This window comes from Manis pentadactyla, chromosome 4 (genome assembly GCF_030020395.1).
Source record: "Manis pentadactyla isolate mManPen7 chromosome 4, mManPen7.hap1, whole genome shotgun sequence".
Classification (NCBI taxonomy): Eukaryota; Metazoa; Chordata; class Mammalia; order Pholidota; family Manidae; genus Manis; species Manis pentadactyla.
In genome coordinates, this window is record NC_080022.1 from 104735357 (window position 1) to 104748771 (window position 13415).

At 47.8% G+C, this 13415-nt stretch overlaps 1 protein-coding gene across 3 annotated transcripts in view; it reads right to left on the reverse strand.

Moving 5' to 3' along the window:
- The window catches only part of IGSF3 (immunoglobulin superfamily member 3), an 89394-nt gene that overhangs the window by 25336 nt on the left and 50643 nt on the right, over nucleotides 1–13415 (reverse strand). For all 3 annotated transcript variants that reach the window (XM_036924472.2, XM_057500586.1, XM_057500585.1), the window contains exons 4-6: nucleotides 11701–12111; nucleotides 7280–7669; nucleotides 3025–3426 (exon numbers count right to left, since the gene is read on the reverse strand). In XM_036924472.2, coding sequence (XP_036780367.2) covers nucleotides 3025–3426; nucleotides 7280–7669; nucleotides 11701–12111 — 1203 coding nt within the window. The remainder of the gene's footprint in view (nucleotides 1–3024; nucleotides 3427–7279; nucleotides 7670–11700; nucleotides 12112–13415) is intronic.

The following is a 13415-nucleotide window of genomic DNA, read 5'->3' on the forward strand; positions in this document are numbered from 1 at the left end:
CAAAGCCAGTTTCCTCCATCATATGGGACGCCTCTAGCCAGCCCCAATGCCTCCTTTGCCTGGCCCGCCAGTCCACTGGTGCTGGAGAAGGGGAGACAGATGGAGGAGCGTCCCGCTCCTCAGGGTGAGCAGAGCAGGCTTGCCCACCAGTTCCTTTCCCACTTCTCTCAAATCCAAGGGAGGCAGGCAATGAGGGACCCCCAGCAGGAGGGCCTGATCTTCAGCAGGTGGGAACTGGGGGCTAGTGGGGATCTGAGCTGCAGCAGGCTGGAGTCTCTCAGCAGTCCTTACAGACAGGCAGCAGCAGTGATCCCTAACACTGACCCCTCAGCGTGAGGCACCTGGGCTCCTCTGGCCTTTGAAACACTATTCATGTTAACACTTCGTTCACGATTGTACACTGAGAGCAGCCATATTTACTGCCATCTATGTGCCAGGTGGTGGCAACAGCTTTGCTCTCACCACACTTCACTGAACCCTCAAAAAAACCTTTAGGCCAAGTAGGCTTATTATCCCTTTCTTACAGATGAGGAAACTGAGGCACAGAGAGGTTAAGTCAATGGCCAACTATCAAGCTACTAGTAAATAGCAGAGTCAGGCTACAAACTTGTGTGTAACTGATTTCAGGGGTCTTCTTAGGTTGCTCTACCCACAGCAAGCATAAGGCAGTGGTTTAAGGCATGGACCCTGGAGTCAGACGCCCAACTTTGACACTTTCTAGCTGTGCAATGTTGTGCGATCTACTTCTCTCTGCCTCTATTTCCCCACCTGTAAAATGGTCCTTGTGAAGATTAAAGGAGTTAACATTTGTAAACTACTTGGCATAACAGCTGGCACCCACAAAATATATACACTGTATCTTGTTAAAATGTAGTTTGTTAAAGAGACAAAACAGACATGGAGAAAAGTACTTCAAACTCAGTAGGTAAAAGCCTAGGCACAGAATGAATCTTTGGCTTTATGCAGAGAGGGTAAGCCAGTAGGCATAACCTGCTGAAAATTCTAGGTCTTCAATTTGGACTTCAAAAGCTGTTGTATGTACCTTAAAAAAAAAAGGTTGACCCTTAAACTCAACTAGCCAAGTTAAGTGGCTGTGACGGTCCTCTGTGTGTCTGTGTGTAGAATGCGTTGCCATGAGGGCGGCAGAACACAGGGCCTTAGTGACAGGACCTGCACCAGGCATCCAGGCCTCAGCACCTGACACGGAGAGAATCTCCCCAAGCCAATCACCGCCCAGGCCTGATGCAGCACAGGCCACGATCACTGTACAGAGCACCTAGTTACCCTAACTAAATGGTCACATGGGCCCACTTGCGGCTGGAGGATGTGCCCGCCTGTTATCTCACCCAGGCACACATGTCACTGTCACCTCACCGCCGAGAGGAGACCCATGCCTAATTGTACTGATATGAAAATTCCTATGTGTCCCTGTTAGACTGAAAGGCAAACTGACCCAAGGGTGCCCTCCCACTCTTCCCTTCCCCCACCTTGGGCCACTCCGATTATGGCTTTAACCAGAGGTGCCCCAGGGGTGGAGATCACATAAGCAGAGCCAGGCCCAGGTCAGGGTTCCAGGTCAGAGCCCCTTGGCAACCTCTGACTGTGGGAACCACAGACACATGGCGAGCCTGAAAATATTCGGAGCATAACCTCATGCCATAAAATTATTTCCTGAGAAAGCATCCTGACTAACTCTAACCATTCCTCCACATTCCTGACCCCTCAGGGTGGGAAAACGACCACTGCTGGACATGGAGAACTTTCTTCACAGGCTGCACTTCCACGGGTCCATACTGGTGTGGCCTGGGACAGAGACTGAGTTGATGAGGAAAACCAAGTGCCCGATGAAGTTTCTAAGGACAGAAACCTGTATGATTACTGCAGAATGCAGGTCAGTCTCCGGGATTAAGCTTTTAGACCGTAAATGTAATCGTAATCTCGGGGGTTGGGAGGAACAGAGGACTTTGTTAGGGGCATAACCTTTTGGGGCTGCCACCTTTACTGGAGTGTGTCCAAAAGCACTACCCGCCCTGCCTCTGAGGAAGGAGGGAACCCAGTTCCGGGGAGGGGGACACAAAGTCACTGGGGACAACTAATGTCACAGTCTCCTGATATGCAGGAAGGCCTAACATAACAAGTTATTTTCCCAGCAAAGCAGAGGACTGGCCTTTTAAAATTTAATAGACTGATTATATTAGGCAGATAAATATTGATAGAAGCCTCTTTATCCTGTGAGAAGCAAATCTAATATTATTGGGCTTTAGCAAATCTCAAGGTATCTTTTTAATTTCATGCTAATGAGGAAATGGCTTTCTTAAGGAGGGGCCTTATAGAGGAGGAGATAAAAACCCAGGCTTTGAAAAAAAGTTCAGACAGCCAGCAGGTCTCCTGGGTTCAGGCGGGTCTATCACTTAAATGCGGTAGCCTTGGGTAAGTTAGTTCACCTGTCTCACTCAGTCTCCTTGTAAAGGCCAAGTGTTTACCTCTTGGCTAGTTGAGGACAGAAAGGGACAACTAAGTGTAAATGCTTATACTCAGCCAGGGAAGGTAGTAAATGCTAAATAAAGGGCAGAAGGTTATTTTGTCCCCTTCTCTGTTCTGCTCTGAACTCTTCAGGAGGGCTGAGCCTGACCCTCAGGGCAGGAGAGCCCCAAGGACAAAGCAGGCAGTTCTGTCTCCTCCAGGTCACTTTCAGCAGAGACCATTTCCTCGACCTGGGGCCGCTGCTCCCGCTGTGTGGCCTTACTCCCCAGCCAGAATTCTTGTAACTTCACTCCCACCACTCAGACTCAGGAGTAGCAGCAGCTCCCAGCTGTCACCAGCCCCGAGGTCCCCCTGCCCCCCAAGCCCTGTTGATCCCTTCAACCCCACCCATACTTCCCTAAAGGGTCCTTTCAATTAAACCTTTGGAAGGTGCTGTCTGCTTCCTGCCAGGACTCCAACTGACAAAAGTCAGGTAAGGTTCTTAACACAGGAGTCATCTTCCTCAGGGTCCCACCGAAAGACTGCAGACGCTTTACTTACCGAGAGCCGTGATGGAGACGGGGGTGCTGGCCCGACGCTCCCCGACGATCTGCCACTCGCCATCCACCGCCCGCACCCATTCAGTCACGTGGCATTCATACTGGCCCTCATCCTCCTTCCTGCTGTTGAAGATGCCCAGACTAAACGAGCTGGGTTGCACCTGCTCCATCTGGACACCCCCAAAGCTGCTGCGCTCCCAGTAGGACGTGCCGGGCTGCACGGTGCCGTCCCGGTCAAGCCACATGATATTGCTGCGGCGGTTTTGCCTGTCCACGAGCTGCCAGATGACAGAGAAGCGGCCCTGCGGCCTGCCTGCTGTGCGGATGCTGCAGGAAAAGTGCAGGTTCTCGCCCTCAAGGATGACGCTGGCATTGCTGGCCACCTCCACGGAGATGGTGCTCTCTGGGAAGAGGGAGAGAGTGCTACACTGGGGCTTTCTGGTCTCTAGCGCACCCTCCCCACAGATGCAAAGGGTGGATGGGTGCCAATGTCACCCTACTCAGGTACTGAGAGCCCTGGTGGAGGAAAGCGCTCTGCTCGGACACTTGCTGCTGCAAGGCCCTGGATGGTTCTGAGCACTGCTGCATGATTTTAGATCTGAAACCTAGTAGGCCCTCTGCTGTGTGCAAAGATAATGCCTGGGATAATGGGGGTCTAAGATCTGAGACTGAATCAGAACCTAAGAAATACATATGATGACATTACGCTTAGGGCATAAAATAATTTATCAGGTACTCTGTTCAGCTGAGGTTCAGGGATTTTTAACTTGGATTTGCAATGAGTTGAATAACTTGAAAATTCTACTTCACCCCAATCTTTCTGCCATTCTGTGGTATAGCAGTCCAGTAAAAGCTGAACATCCATAATATGCTATTTGAGTCTTTCAGGGCCACACCGGGAAGTATTAGGAAGATAATGTGTGCTGGGGTGTGGATGATAATGGAGCACAGACAGTCTAGTTTCATAGATTGTGTGAGGAATAAGCTCTGATACTCCCATTAACACACGGGAATAAACCAAAGCCATCGACTCTCCATCCTGCCTGTCCACATTGAGTCCTAGGATTCAACTGCTCTTGACCTTGAAACATTCTGCCCATTAAAGTTTGGGGGAAGGATTCCATGGCCTTAGCTCCCTTGCTACTCACTCCGCAATATGAACTCACTCAATCAAATTACTAAAATTCTATAAGACAGGGAGAATGTTATTTATATTGTGCAGTTTTTTAGATTACAAACTAGTGAGACAATGTATATAAACTGCCTGTTATATAGGTTTTCAAAACTTGGTCACCATGATCATGATTAATTTTACTGTTCCCAATAACTTTGTTTTTATAAACACCATGGATGTTCTAATCTTAATTATGTATATATTATTTTTGGATACTTGTCTACATTGAGTCAAAAAAGCCCATAGTATTAACACAAAACACCACAATTAATTTGGCTTCAATTTTCTTGGCACTGCCCACAGGAAACACAAAATGATTTTAAATCGATCAATTAAACTGAATCCCAGATTAAGAGGCACACCCAATTACTGAGGGGAAACACACGCACACCCATAACCATGCATTTGAATCAACCTTTTACCCCTGCATTTCCCTCACAAGCAGCAGAAACAGGCAAAGACAAGCACTGAGCCCCAGTGTGTAGCTCTTACCATGGTGAGTACACCTCTCCCCATTCTCCATTGGCTTGTTTTACATGAAAAGAAGGTCTGGATAAAGTAGGGAATAGGAATTTTCCCAGGAGGGCAACCTCCCCAGGAGCCATTTGAAGATGATTCACAGAGACAATGAGGCTCCTGATTAGCCCCCACTGATAGCACTAGTGGCTAAAAACATGGAGTTGGAGATTTTCTAACTTCCCAACTCTGTAATCTTGGGGTTCTTGTTTAACTTACCCGAGCTTCACATGTAAAACAGAGACACTGAGAGTTCCTACTTCATAGGGTCAGGACACTGAGAGTATTAGATGAGGTAATTATTTTTCATCATCATCATTAATAATAACAATATTGTTCTTTAGGTTGAAGACTCATCCCAGTGTTATCATTCCAAGTGAGGAATTAAAGAGGCAACTTCAGCAACAAAGGGGAAAAATCCCTTTGCTTGTCTTCAGAGGAAAAAGAACTTACAGGGCATCTCTCCCATCCTCTGTGCTACCCCAGGGGACTCTGAATAGAAGCCCTGGCCTGTTCATTGTGGCAGCTGCTGTTTGGTGCTCTACTGCTTGTGCAAGCCTGGAAAAACCGCACAGTTAGGATATGGAGCTACAAGAAGAAAAACCACTGTGGCAGCCCAGGCAAAGGCAAATAAGGCACAGAGCCGCACTGCCCATTAAGACTATTTACAAGTATTGCCAGGCCCGAGAAAAGGCAGCCAACAATTTAAAGCTCTCTGGATTAGGTGAAAACTCAGACAGAACTGATGCAAATCTGACTGCATGTTTGCAAATGAAATTTCAAATCGTGAGGTTGCTGATGTAGCACAGGCTAAGCACAGAGCAGTGGGTTTGCAATTAGAAGCAAATATTTCTAGCGCAGTGCAAGCTGGACTGCTAACAGAACTGGCTCAGCTGCTTCTCTGTATGGTTGATGCTCTGGCCTCTTCGGTCATAGGATGGGTATAATATTGGCCTCCACAGAGATTTGCCAGGTGGGGTGGGGAAGATGATATATGCAGAAGCATTTTGGGATCTTGGGAGGAAAAGCGCCATAAAAATCCAAGGTATTATCACCATTACCGATGTGATCGTTGTTCTTCGGCAGACTTACCCAAGTGGCCTTTGGGCAGGATCTGGTGGTGCTGGGGGACTTTAACTACCCAGTTATCTGCTGGAAAAGCAATATAGCAGGCCACAGATCATCAAACAAGTTCTTGGAAGGGGTTGGGGGAAATCTCTTAGTATAAAAGATACAGGAAGTAAACATTGTGGCTGCCCTTCATTGGATCCTCACAAAACAATAAGGAATTAGTTGTAGATTTAAAAGTAGAGAGTCCGTGGTTAAGGCAAGCACAGACTGACAGGAAAATAGTAAAGAGAGTGGGCATCCAACAATCTCAATTCTACAGTTATTCAGCAAGCACCTACCCTATGCACGCACCATGCTAGGCAATGCAGGCAAAGAAGTCAGAGAAACAAAAGAATCGCACAGTGAAAAGGTAGGTGTGCAGGAGATTAAAGAACAAAACCAAAACAAGCATAAAGGAGAGTGACCTGTTGGTGAGAAAAGAAAAAAAGAGTGGCAAGACCCCTACATTTGGTTTTTTCCTTCACACTTGAAGAAAACTATATGAAAATGTAAAGTTGTAAATGAAAATGGACAGGTGATCATTATGAAGCTAAGAGGAAGAACAGTTTGAGCAACTGAGAAAGGTTAAAGGTTAGTTAAAAACTTTACCATCTTGCTTAAAATCAGGGCATTTCTCTTTTTACTAGAAACGGAACTATGAGAGACATGAGATATTAATGAGGACATCCTGATACTATGTACGAAACACAACATAAGCAAACACAGGTAGCCTCCTGAGCCGCCAGCCGTGATGTTTACCCACCCAGACCATGCCTGCCTACATGGAGGCAGGCAGAGTGCCCACCTAAGCAATCTCAGTAATTGGCTAGGCTTTAACAAGTTATGTTCCAGGAAAGTGTAAGAGATCCCATCCACTGACTTTTAAAAACACAATTTCAATAGAGAAGAGACAATTAGGAAGATGCCAACCCTCACACCCTAAAAACCCAGGCAGCAAATCCTTCTTAATAATGTGCTTCATGATTAAAATTCTCCTGTAAAGGCCAAGTCTTTCAAGTGGGATTTCAAAACAGGCATCTACCCACTTCTTCTGGGACTTAATTCCCACACATGAGCAAAGCAGCTGTCCTGGACTTCTGGTTCTTCTCCAAGCTGAGCTGGCACTGCTGACATTTAATCATGCCCTAGGTTAGACCCCTAGAGGTCAGTAAGGAACATCGCTTATATGGCAGAGCTCCTAATGCTCCAATCTGTGATGCCCTGTCTCTCCTGCAAAGGAGGCATGGATGCTCTGCCTGACTGGGGGTTGCTAAGTGGGGGCAGGTGTGCTGGAGAAGGGAGAGAGGCCATCCGGTTTTCTATGCCAGCTCTGAAGGGAGTTCCCCTGCCCATCCCTCCCTCGCCATAGCTCTCTCTCCCTGACTTCTCTTAAATGATGCTAGCTATTGGACCAGACCAGAGGGTGGAGAAGGAAGCTGCACATTTCTCCACTTACTGATGGGGAGGACTATGATAGGGGTGTTCTTGGGACGCTTGCTCTCCTTGTCGATGAATTCCCCAGTGACGGTTTTCTCTCTCTCCGTCACGCGACAGTTATATTTGCCGCTGTCTTCCTGGCGGAGGTGGTAGATCTTCAGCACAAAGACATTGTCGCTCTCTTTGGCCACTTTAAGCTGGCCCCTGGCTTCTCGATGGGCAAATTCACTGTTGAGGACCGGCACTGCGTTTGGCCCCATGCTGGCAATGAGTGAGCTGTTGAAGGCCCAGGAGACAGCAAAGTAACGGTCAGGAACATTCTGAGCCTCCAGGATACATCGGAACTCCACCGGCTCACCCACCGTATACAGTCGCTTTTCTGTCTCCAGCCTCACGGTGAACTCTTTGTCTGGGAAAGCAAGCAACAAAGCAGATGTACTCTGGGCGAATGAGGATCCCAGCTATCCAAACTGTGCCAGCAAATTCCCACCACCGTGCCTTCTTTACTAATGCTAACTACAGGGAAGGCACCTCCACACCAGTCTGGAAAGAAAAATCCAACTCACACCATGGGGATCTGAGGCCCAGAGAAACTTTAATATCATAAAAGGAACTCAAAGGTAGCAAGACCCAGACCGTCTAAGGAGCTTGTTATCCCAGTCAAGACTGATGGGGCAGTTAGCAGCTTATCACGCCCTAGGTTAGACCCCTAGAGGTCAATAAGGAACATCACTTATATGGCAGATGACTGAGGACTGGCCTTGATCTAAAGTCCCAGAATGCCATTTAAGCAACAGGATTACAAATATTTTCTGTAATATTGTAGGACTTACCCCACTGAGATTTGTGAGACAAAATTACACAGTGGTCTCAGTACTCACCCCAATCCTAATAAATACTCAAAAAGAATAAATTGAAATATATTCTCCACCCCCATGTGAATAATGGAAATAGGACACAGGTAAGACAATCCCTAATAGAATTACATAGGAAAAGTGAGAATGAATGTCTTTTCATGTGTTTACCATCTGTCAGTTGATATCTTTAGGAAAGTGGAGTGGGAAAGTCCTACTTCCGCTGACCTCTGAAATGGTCAATGACCCCAAGCACCCTTCAAGATTGGGGTAATTAATCAGGCAGGAGAGGGTGCCTACATCACCACTAACAGTGCCCCTTGCACTGTGTGAGTGCACAGACTGTCGATTCCTTATTTCCTAGGCACCCGTGGCACAAGTGGGGGTAAGACAAAGGACTGAGGGTTAGAAAAAACTTTCTGCCCTAGAAAACGGAACCACAGAACTTTGAGTGGGTGGGGCTGCAGCTGTAACCACTGCCCAGGTCCCTCCTCCTCCAGCTGTAGCTCTGTTCCCCTAATGAACTAAGGAGAACATGGAAGGGAACATCACATCACAGGGACGTCTGCATTCCTCATAGCTTCCCTAGCTCCAACCTTGATGGCCTTCCAAACACTGGCATTCCTGAGCCTTTATCCTATCTTGAAGACCCATGACCCACTTATATTCCCCTATCCCAGGCACTCTTCAAGCACATGAGAATCCTATTTTCCTAAGAAAACACAGGAATCGCAAGTAGGCTCCCTCAACTGCCTCTTCTCCAGCCCAAGCTTGGCTTTGTACCCACCTGTTCCTGAGGCTCCCCATGTCTTCCCCTCCCACATGGACTAGTGTCTTGCCCCAAACATCCACTTTCTACAGAAAATTAGCTCCTGCCTTTATTACCCAAACTACCTGACCAAGCAAACCTCATTCTACAACTCTAGGGCTCACATCCAATGTGGTAACTGTGGCCTCAGCTTCCCTTTCTCAGAGGACCAATTCTGAGAGACATGGGTTGGAAGAAGTATGTTTTACTCTGCCACCCTCTGCCTAGATGAACATATATCCATGTTATCTGCCAGATACTGGCTTTCTGGTCAACCAACTTATGGTCATTTATAACAACATCAATAATAAAAAACACCCCTTCCACATAAATGACACTGAAGACATGCAAATGGGAGCCCTAGACTTCAGACCATTCCATTTCCTCAGTTAGGTTGGCTACAACTGTGGCTCTCTGCTTTTGAGATCCAAAGGTTCTTCTAATCTCACAGGAATGTGTCCATGGCTTGGTGAAGCCTTCACAATCCCAGGTGGAAGACACAAGCCTCACAGCAAACCTATGGTGTGCATGCAAACACACGAAACCCTCTCACACCCACGCACAGCCTCTCAGGCACTTCTAAGGGGCTTGTAAGATTCCAAGAGAGCAGCTTGAAAATGGCTGGTCTATGTAGTCAAGGCCAACCTCTACAATATAGCAGGTGGAGCTTCCAGCTAGCTACCTTTCCCTTTCTCCTCTTAGCACTCACATCCGGAACTCAACATCTGCTCACCCTTGACTTCTCATGTAAAGCAATTTTTGGCCTTTACGTTTCTCCTCCTGATGTCTCCTTGAGCTCCAAGACTCAGCTCAGGTCACCAATCTGTTGGTTTTCCCAGATTTGCCCTAACTCTCCCATCCAGAGAAAACCTAATGCTGCAAGAACACATTCGCTGTTCCCAGAGCACTCTACACACAGTGCTATCACAACACTTAGCACACTCCACTTAGCTGTGGGCTTTCACATCGGCAAGTGTCTGAGCACAGGGACCAAGCAATATTCACCTTTGAATACCCAGTGCCTTCACCACACCTTCAGTGCAGTGGAGACCTACTAAATGTTTGCTGAAGAGAACTAGGTGAGGGCAAGGCTGGGGCTGCAACCACTGAGCCTGAATGGCACAGGGACACAGAGTGAAGTCATCAACCTTTTTCATCTAGGTTTCTCTTCACTGGCTTAGTTTGGATACATTTGCTGGGCAAATTCAAAAATCCCTAATTCCAAATTGGTAAGATTAAAAGAAAGAAGATTAACTGATACAACCGAATTTAAAAGCATGAAGACTCAAATTTGGTCCACACTTTTGAAGCAGATCTTAAAACCAGCCAGGAAGGGAAAGGATAAATATGAAATAAAGTGCCTTCCATAGATTCCTTAGTACCAGAAGATTCAAAAGCTGCTAAATGCTCTGGGTCCTATAGAAGAGATGAAGTGCTGCCTTCCCAGGGGCCGAACTTTCTCATAAAAGCCCTCTAGGTGTCTGGAGAATCACTTCTGCCCTATTATCTCCAGAGCTATGCTTGACAAAATGTGGACAGTGGAAGAGTCGCCTGGGAAGTATACTGGAAATCCAGCTTCCCGGGTCCCCCCGAACCAAGGTATGATTCGGGAATCCATACTGTCAGGTAAGTCTGAACCATTGCTCTGGAATAGCAGAAGAACAAGTGGCAGGAAATCTATGCAAAGACCAAGGCAGTGATTTGGGACAGCATTTGGGTGGTTAAGGAAGAAATCGTGAAGAGGGGACCCCACCTGAAACGCAGTCTCCCCAGCTCATCTCCTACCACACCTCCATGCACCAGGACCACTGTGGCCCCTCACCAGAGGCGAGTAACAACACAAGGACAGGTTTAGGGTCCTTACTGCTCTGTGCTGACAGCACAGCCCTCCATCCAGAGCCAGGGGACAGAAGGCCCATGCAGAGCCTGCCCGAGCCCCACAGAGGCAGCCAGCGGCTGTCAGCTCTGCGCGGGAGCTTGGCTGGACTCAGGGGCTGAGACAGTACCGTCAGAGACTGTGGGTGACTAATGTGAGGAGTAGGGAGGATCTCAGCCCACGGTGCCCCCATCAGCTTGCGGCACCTCTAACCTGGCACAGCCTCCTCAGGGAGCCTCCTTTCCAGGTCTTTCACTGGGGAAAGTGTTCATGGTAGAACCTGGTACTCTCTACGCTGGCCTCAACAACACACCCTGTGACTCTTCTCGGGGCCCCACCATAAAGTAATCTGCACTCAGCATATTTTCCACCACCGGCTTACTGCAAACAGCTTCTGAGGAACTGAAGAATGTGTGACTAAGTATTTTGGAGATGATAAAACACCACCAAAATATACTATTAATATGAAAAAGTAGTAATGTAAGCTAAAATTTCTCCAGTCAATAATCTCATACCTATGATGGAAGGCTCATAATCTCAAATGTCTTCTGCAAATGAAACAGGACCGGTAGGTACCTGAAGCAGACAACACCAAAGGGGCAGCCACTGTGGCTAAGGGGAACCTAGTCATAAGATGCAAATGCTTTATGTGAAATCTCTCACTTTTTAAAATGAATTTGGGATTCAAGAAAATGTAAAACTCCATGTACGTCAAAAAAATCATGTCTGTAAGCGGGATTCAGTCTGTGTGACTCCTCCCTGTGACTCACTAGAAGGTCAGGTTTTAGGATACCTGATTCACCCCGAGTACTTTCAGAGATCACCAGAGAAGGAAGTGGCCACCCTCCTAGGGTCTGATGACCCTTACCACCAGGTAGAGAATGGGGACAAGAGAGACTGACCAGTGGGCTGGACGTTGACCATGGTTCCTTCAGATCGCTTTCGGGTCATGGCATACCACGAGCCATCGGGATCCTGGATCCACTCAGCAGCCTCACAGAAGAACTCGCCCTGGTCAGAAGGCTGCAGGTGGAAGACGATGAGACGGAAGGTGGTGCTCCCCAGCTTGTCCAGCCGCACCTCCCCAAGGCTCTGCCTCTGGGCATATTCGTTGCTGGAGTGAAGCACGAAATCTCGGCTCAGGGAAATGACCTCCACGAGCTTCTCGCTGTCACTCTGCCGGAGCCAGGCCACCGACAGGTGGCTGTGCTGGAACGTCTCCGTGGCCACCTCACAAGTGAGCTCCAGAGGGTCCTGCTCCACTTTGTGCAGAGTCTGGGGCATGGCGGTGGTCTGCAGAGAGTCTGGGATCACTGCAACACAGAGTATGCCCCAGAGCACAGTCATAAGGCCACAGGATCTTACATTCTTGCACTAAGCTCCCACCCCACACAGCCTTTAGCAATCTCTGCACAGCCACAGATGACCCCAGATGGCACAGAAACAGGAGCTTTCTGTTTGGATTTGGACTGTAACTTTTTGGCACTTAAAACACTTAACCTGTTTGGTATTTTAGTAACACTCAGATGAAAGGTGTGTTGTATTTCTTCTTACACAATCAATGAACTCCCTGAAAATACTGTGTAAAAAGAAGTTTCTTTTAGGTCAAATAAGATTTTGTTGCTCATTTTGGCATTGCTTCAAGATACTTTAACCTGGCTTCTGACCGATCTTCAACTGGAAATAGTCCCTAGAACTTGGGGTCTGACATTTCTACACAAGGTGCCCATTTTCTCCCTCTGGCCCCGCTATCCCTGCACCCACCCTAACTTCCTTCAGCAGTGTATTGATCTAGGAAGGCTATGTTTTAAAAAGACCTTTTCATTGAGAAAAGCAGCAGCATCCTCAACTTTTCAGTAGGTTTCATTTTCATATAATTCATGAATCAAAGTGGCCCTACTGTGGGGGAGCCACCATGTGGATGATTCAGGCAAGGGGAGAAGTTACCCCCTGTGGTCTCTTGGTCACATTTCACTATGGAGACTAAACACCACCCCTTTTCAACTGGTGAGGACACCTCAGTCACAACAGGGCTGTCTCACTGCACTCATCTCAGGATGGCATCTTCCAGGACTCCTGTTGGGATGCCAACTTGTATAAGAAACAAAAAGTAACCAAGGGAAGCCTGAGGTGGAGAGAGCAGGGAGATTTCACGTGGGCAGCCCTGGGCCACGTCTGCCGATGGGAAGGGTCAATAGTACAAGGCTGTTCTGTTCTTCTGCCCAAGTCCTAATTTTCAGGTTTTAAGCCTGGAAATTACGACTTGGGCAGAACAACAAAAGAGCCTTGATGTTACTGGCCCTTCACACAAGGAAATGTCGTGGCCCAGCCCCATCCCTCTACTGCCAGCTCCCTCCATCACTCAGGCAGCCCGGGCCGAGGGAGACTGCTGCTGCACCATCCCTCACTCACGTGGCCGAAGGGCCTACTGATGTGCTCCAGGTTTGAGTGAGGACCTGAGCTGCACTTGCTGTCTGACTTGGCAGCACACAGGCATCTCCGGGCCCAGCCAAAGGCATCATTTCCAGAGGTTTTGCTGCTCTGCCCCCTGATGTCGTATACTTCTTCATCATCATTTCTTCAGATCAACAATGACAAACATCTTTGCCTTGTATTT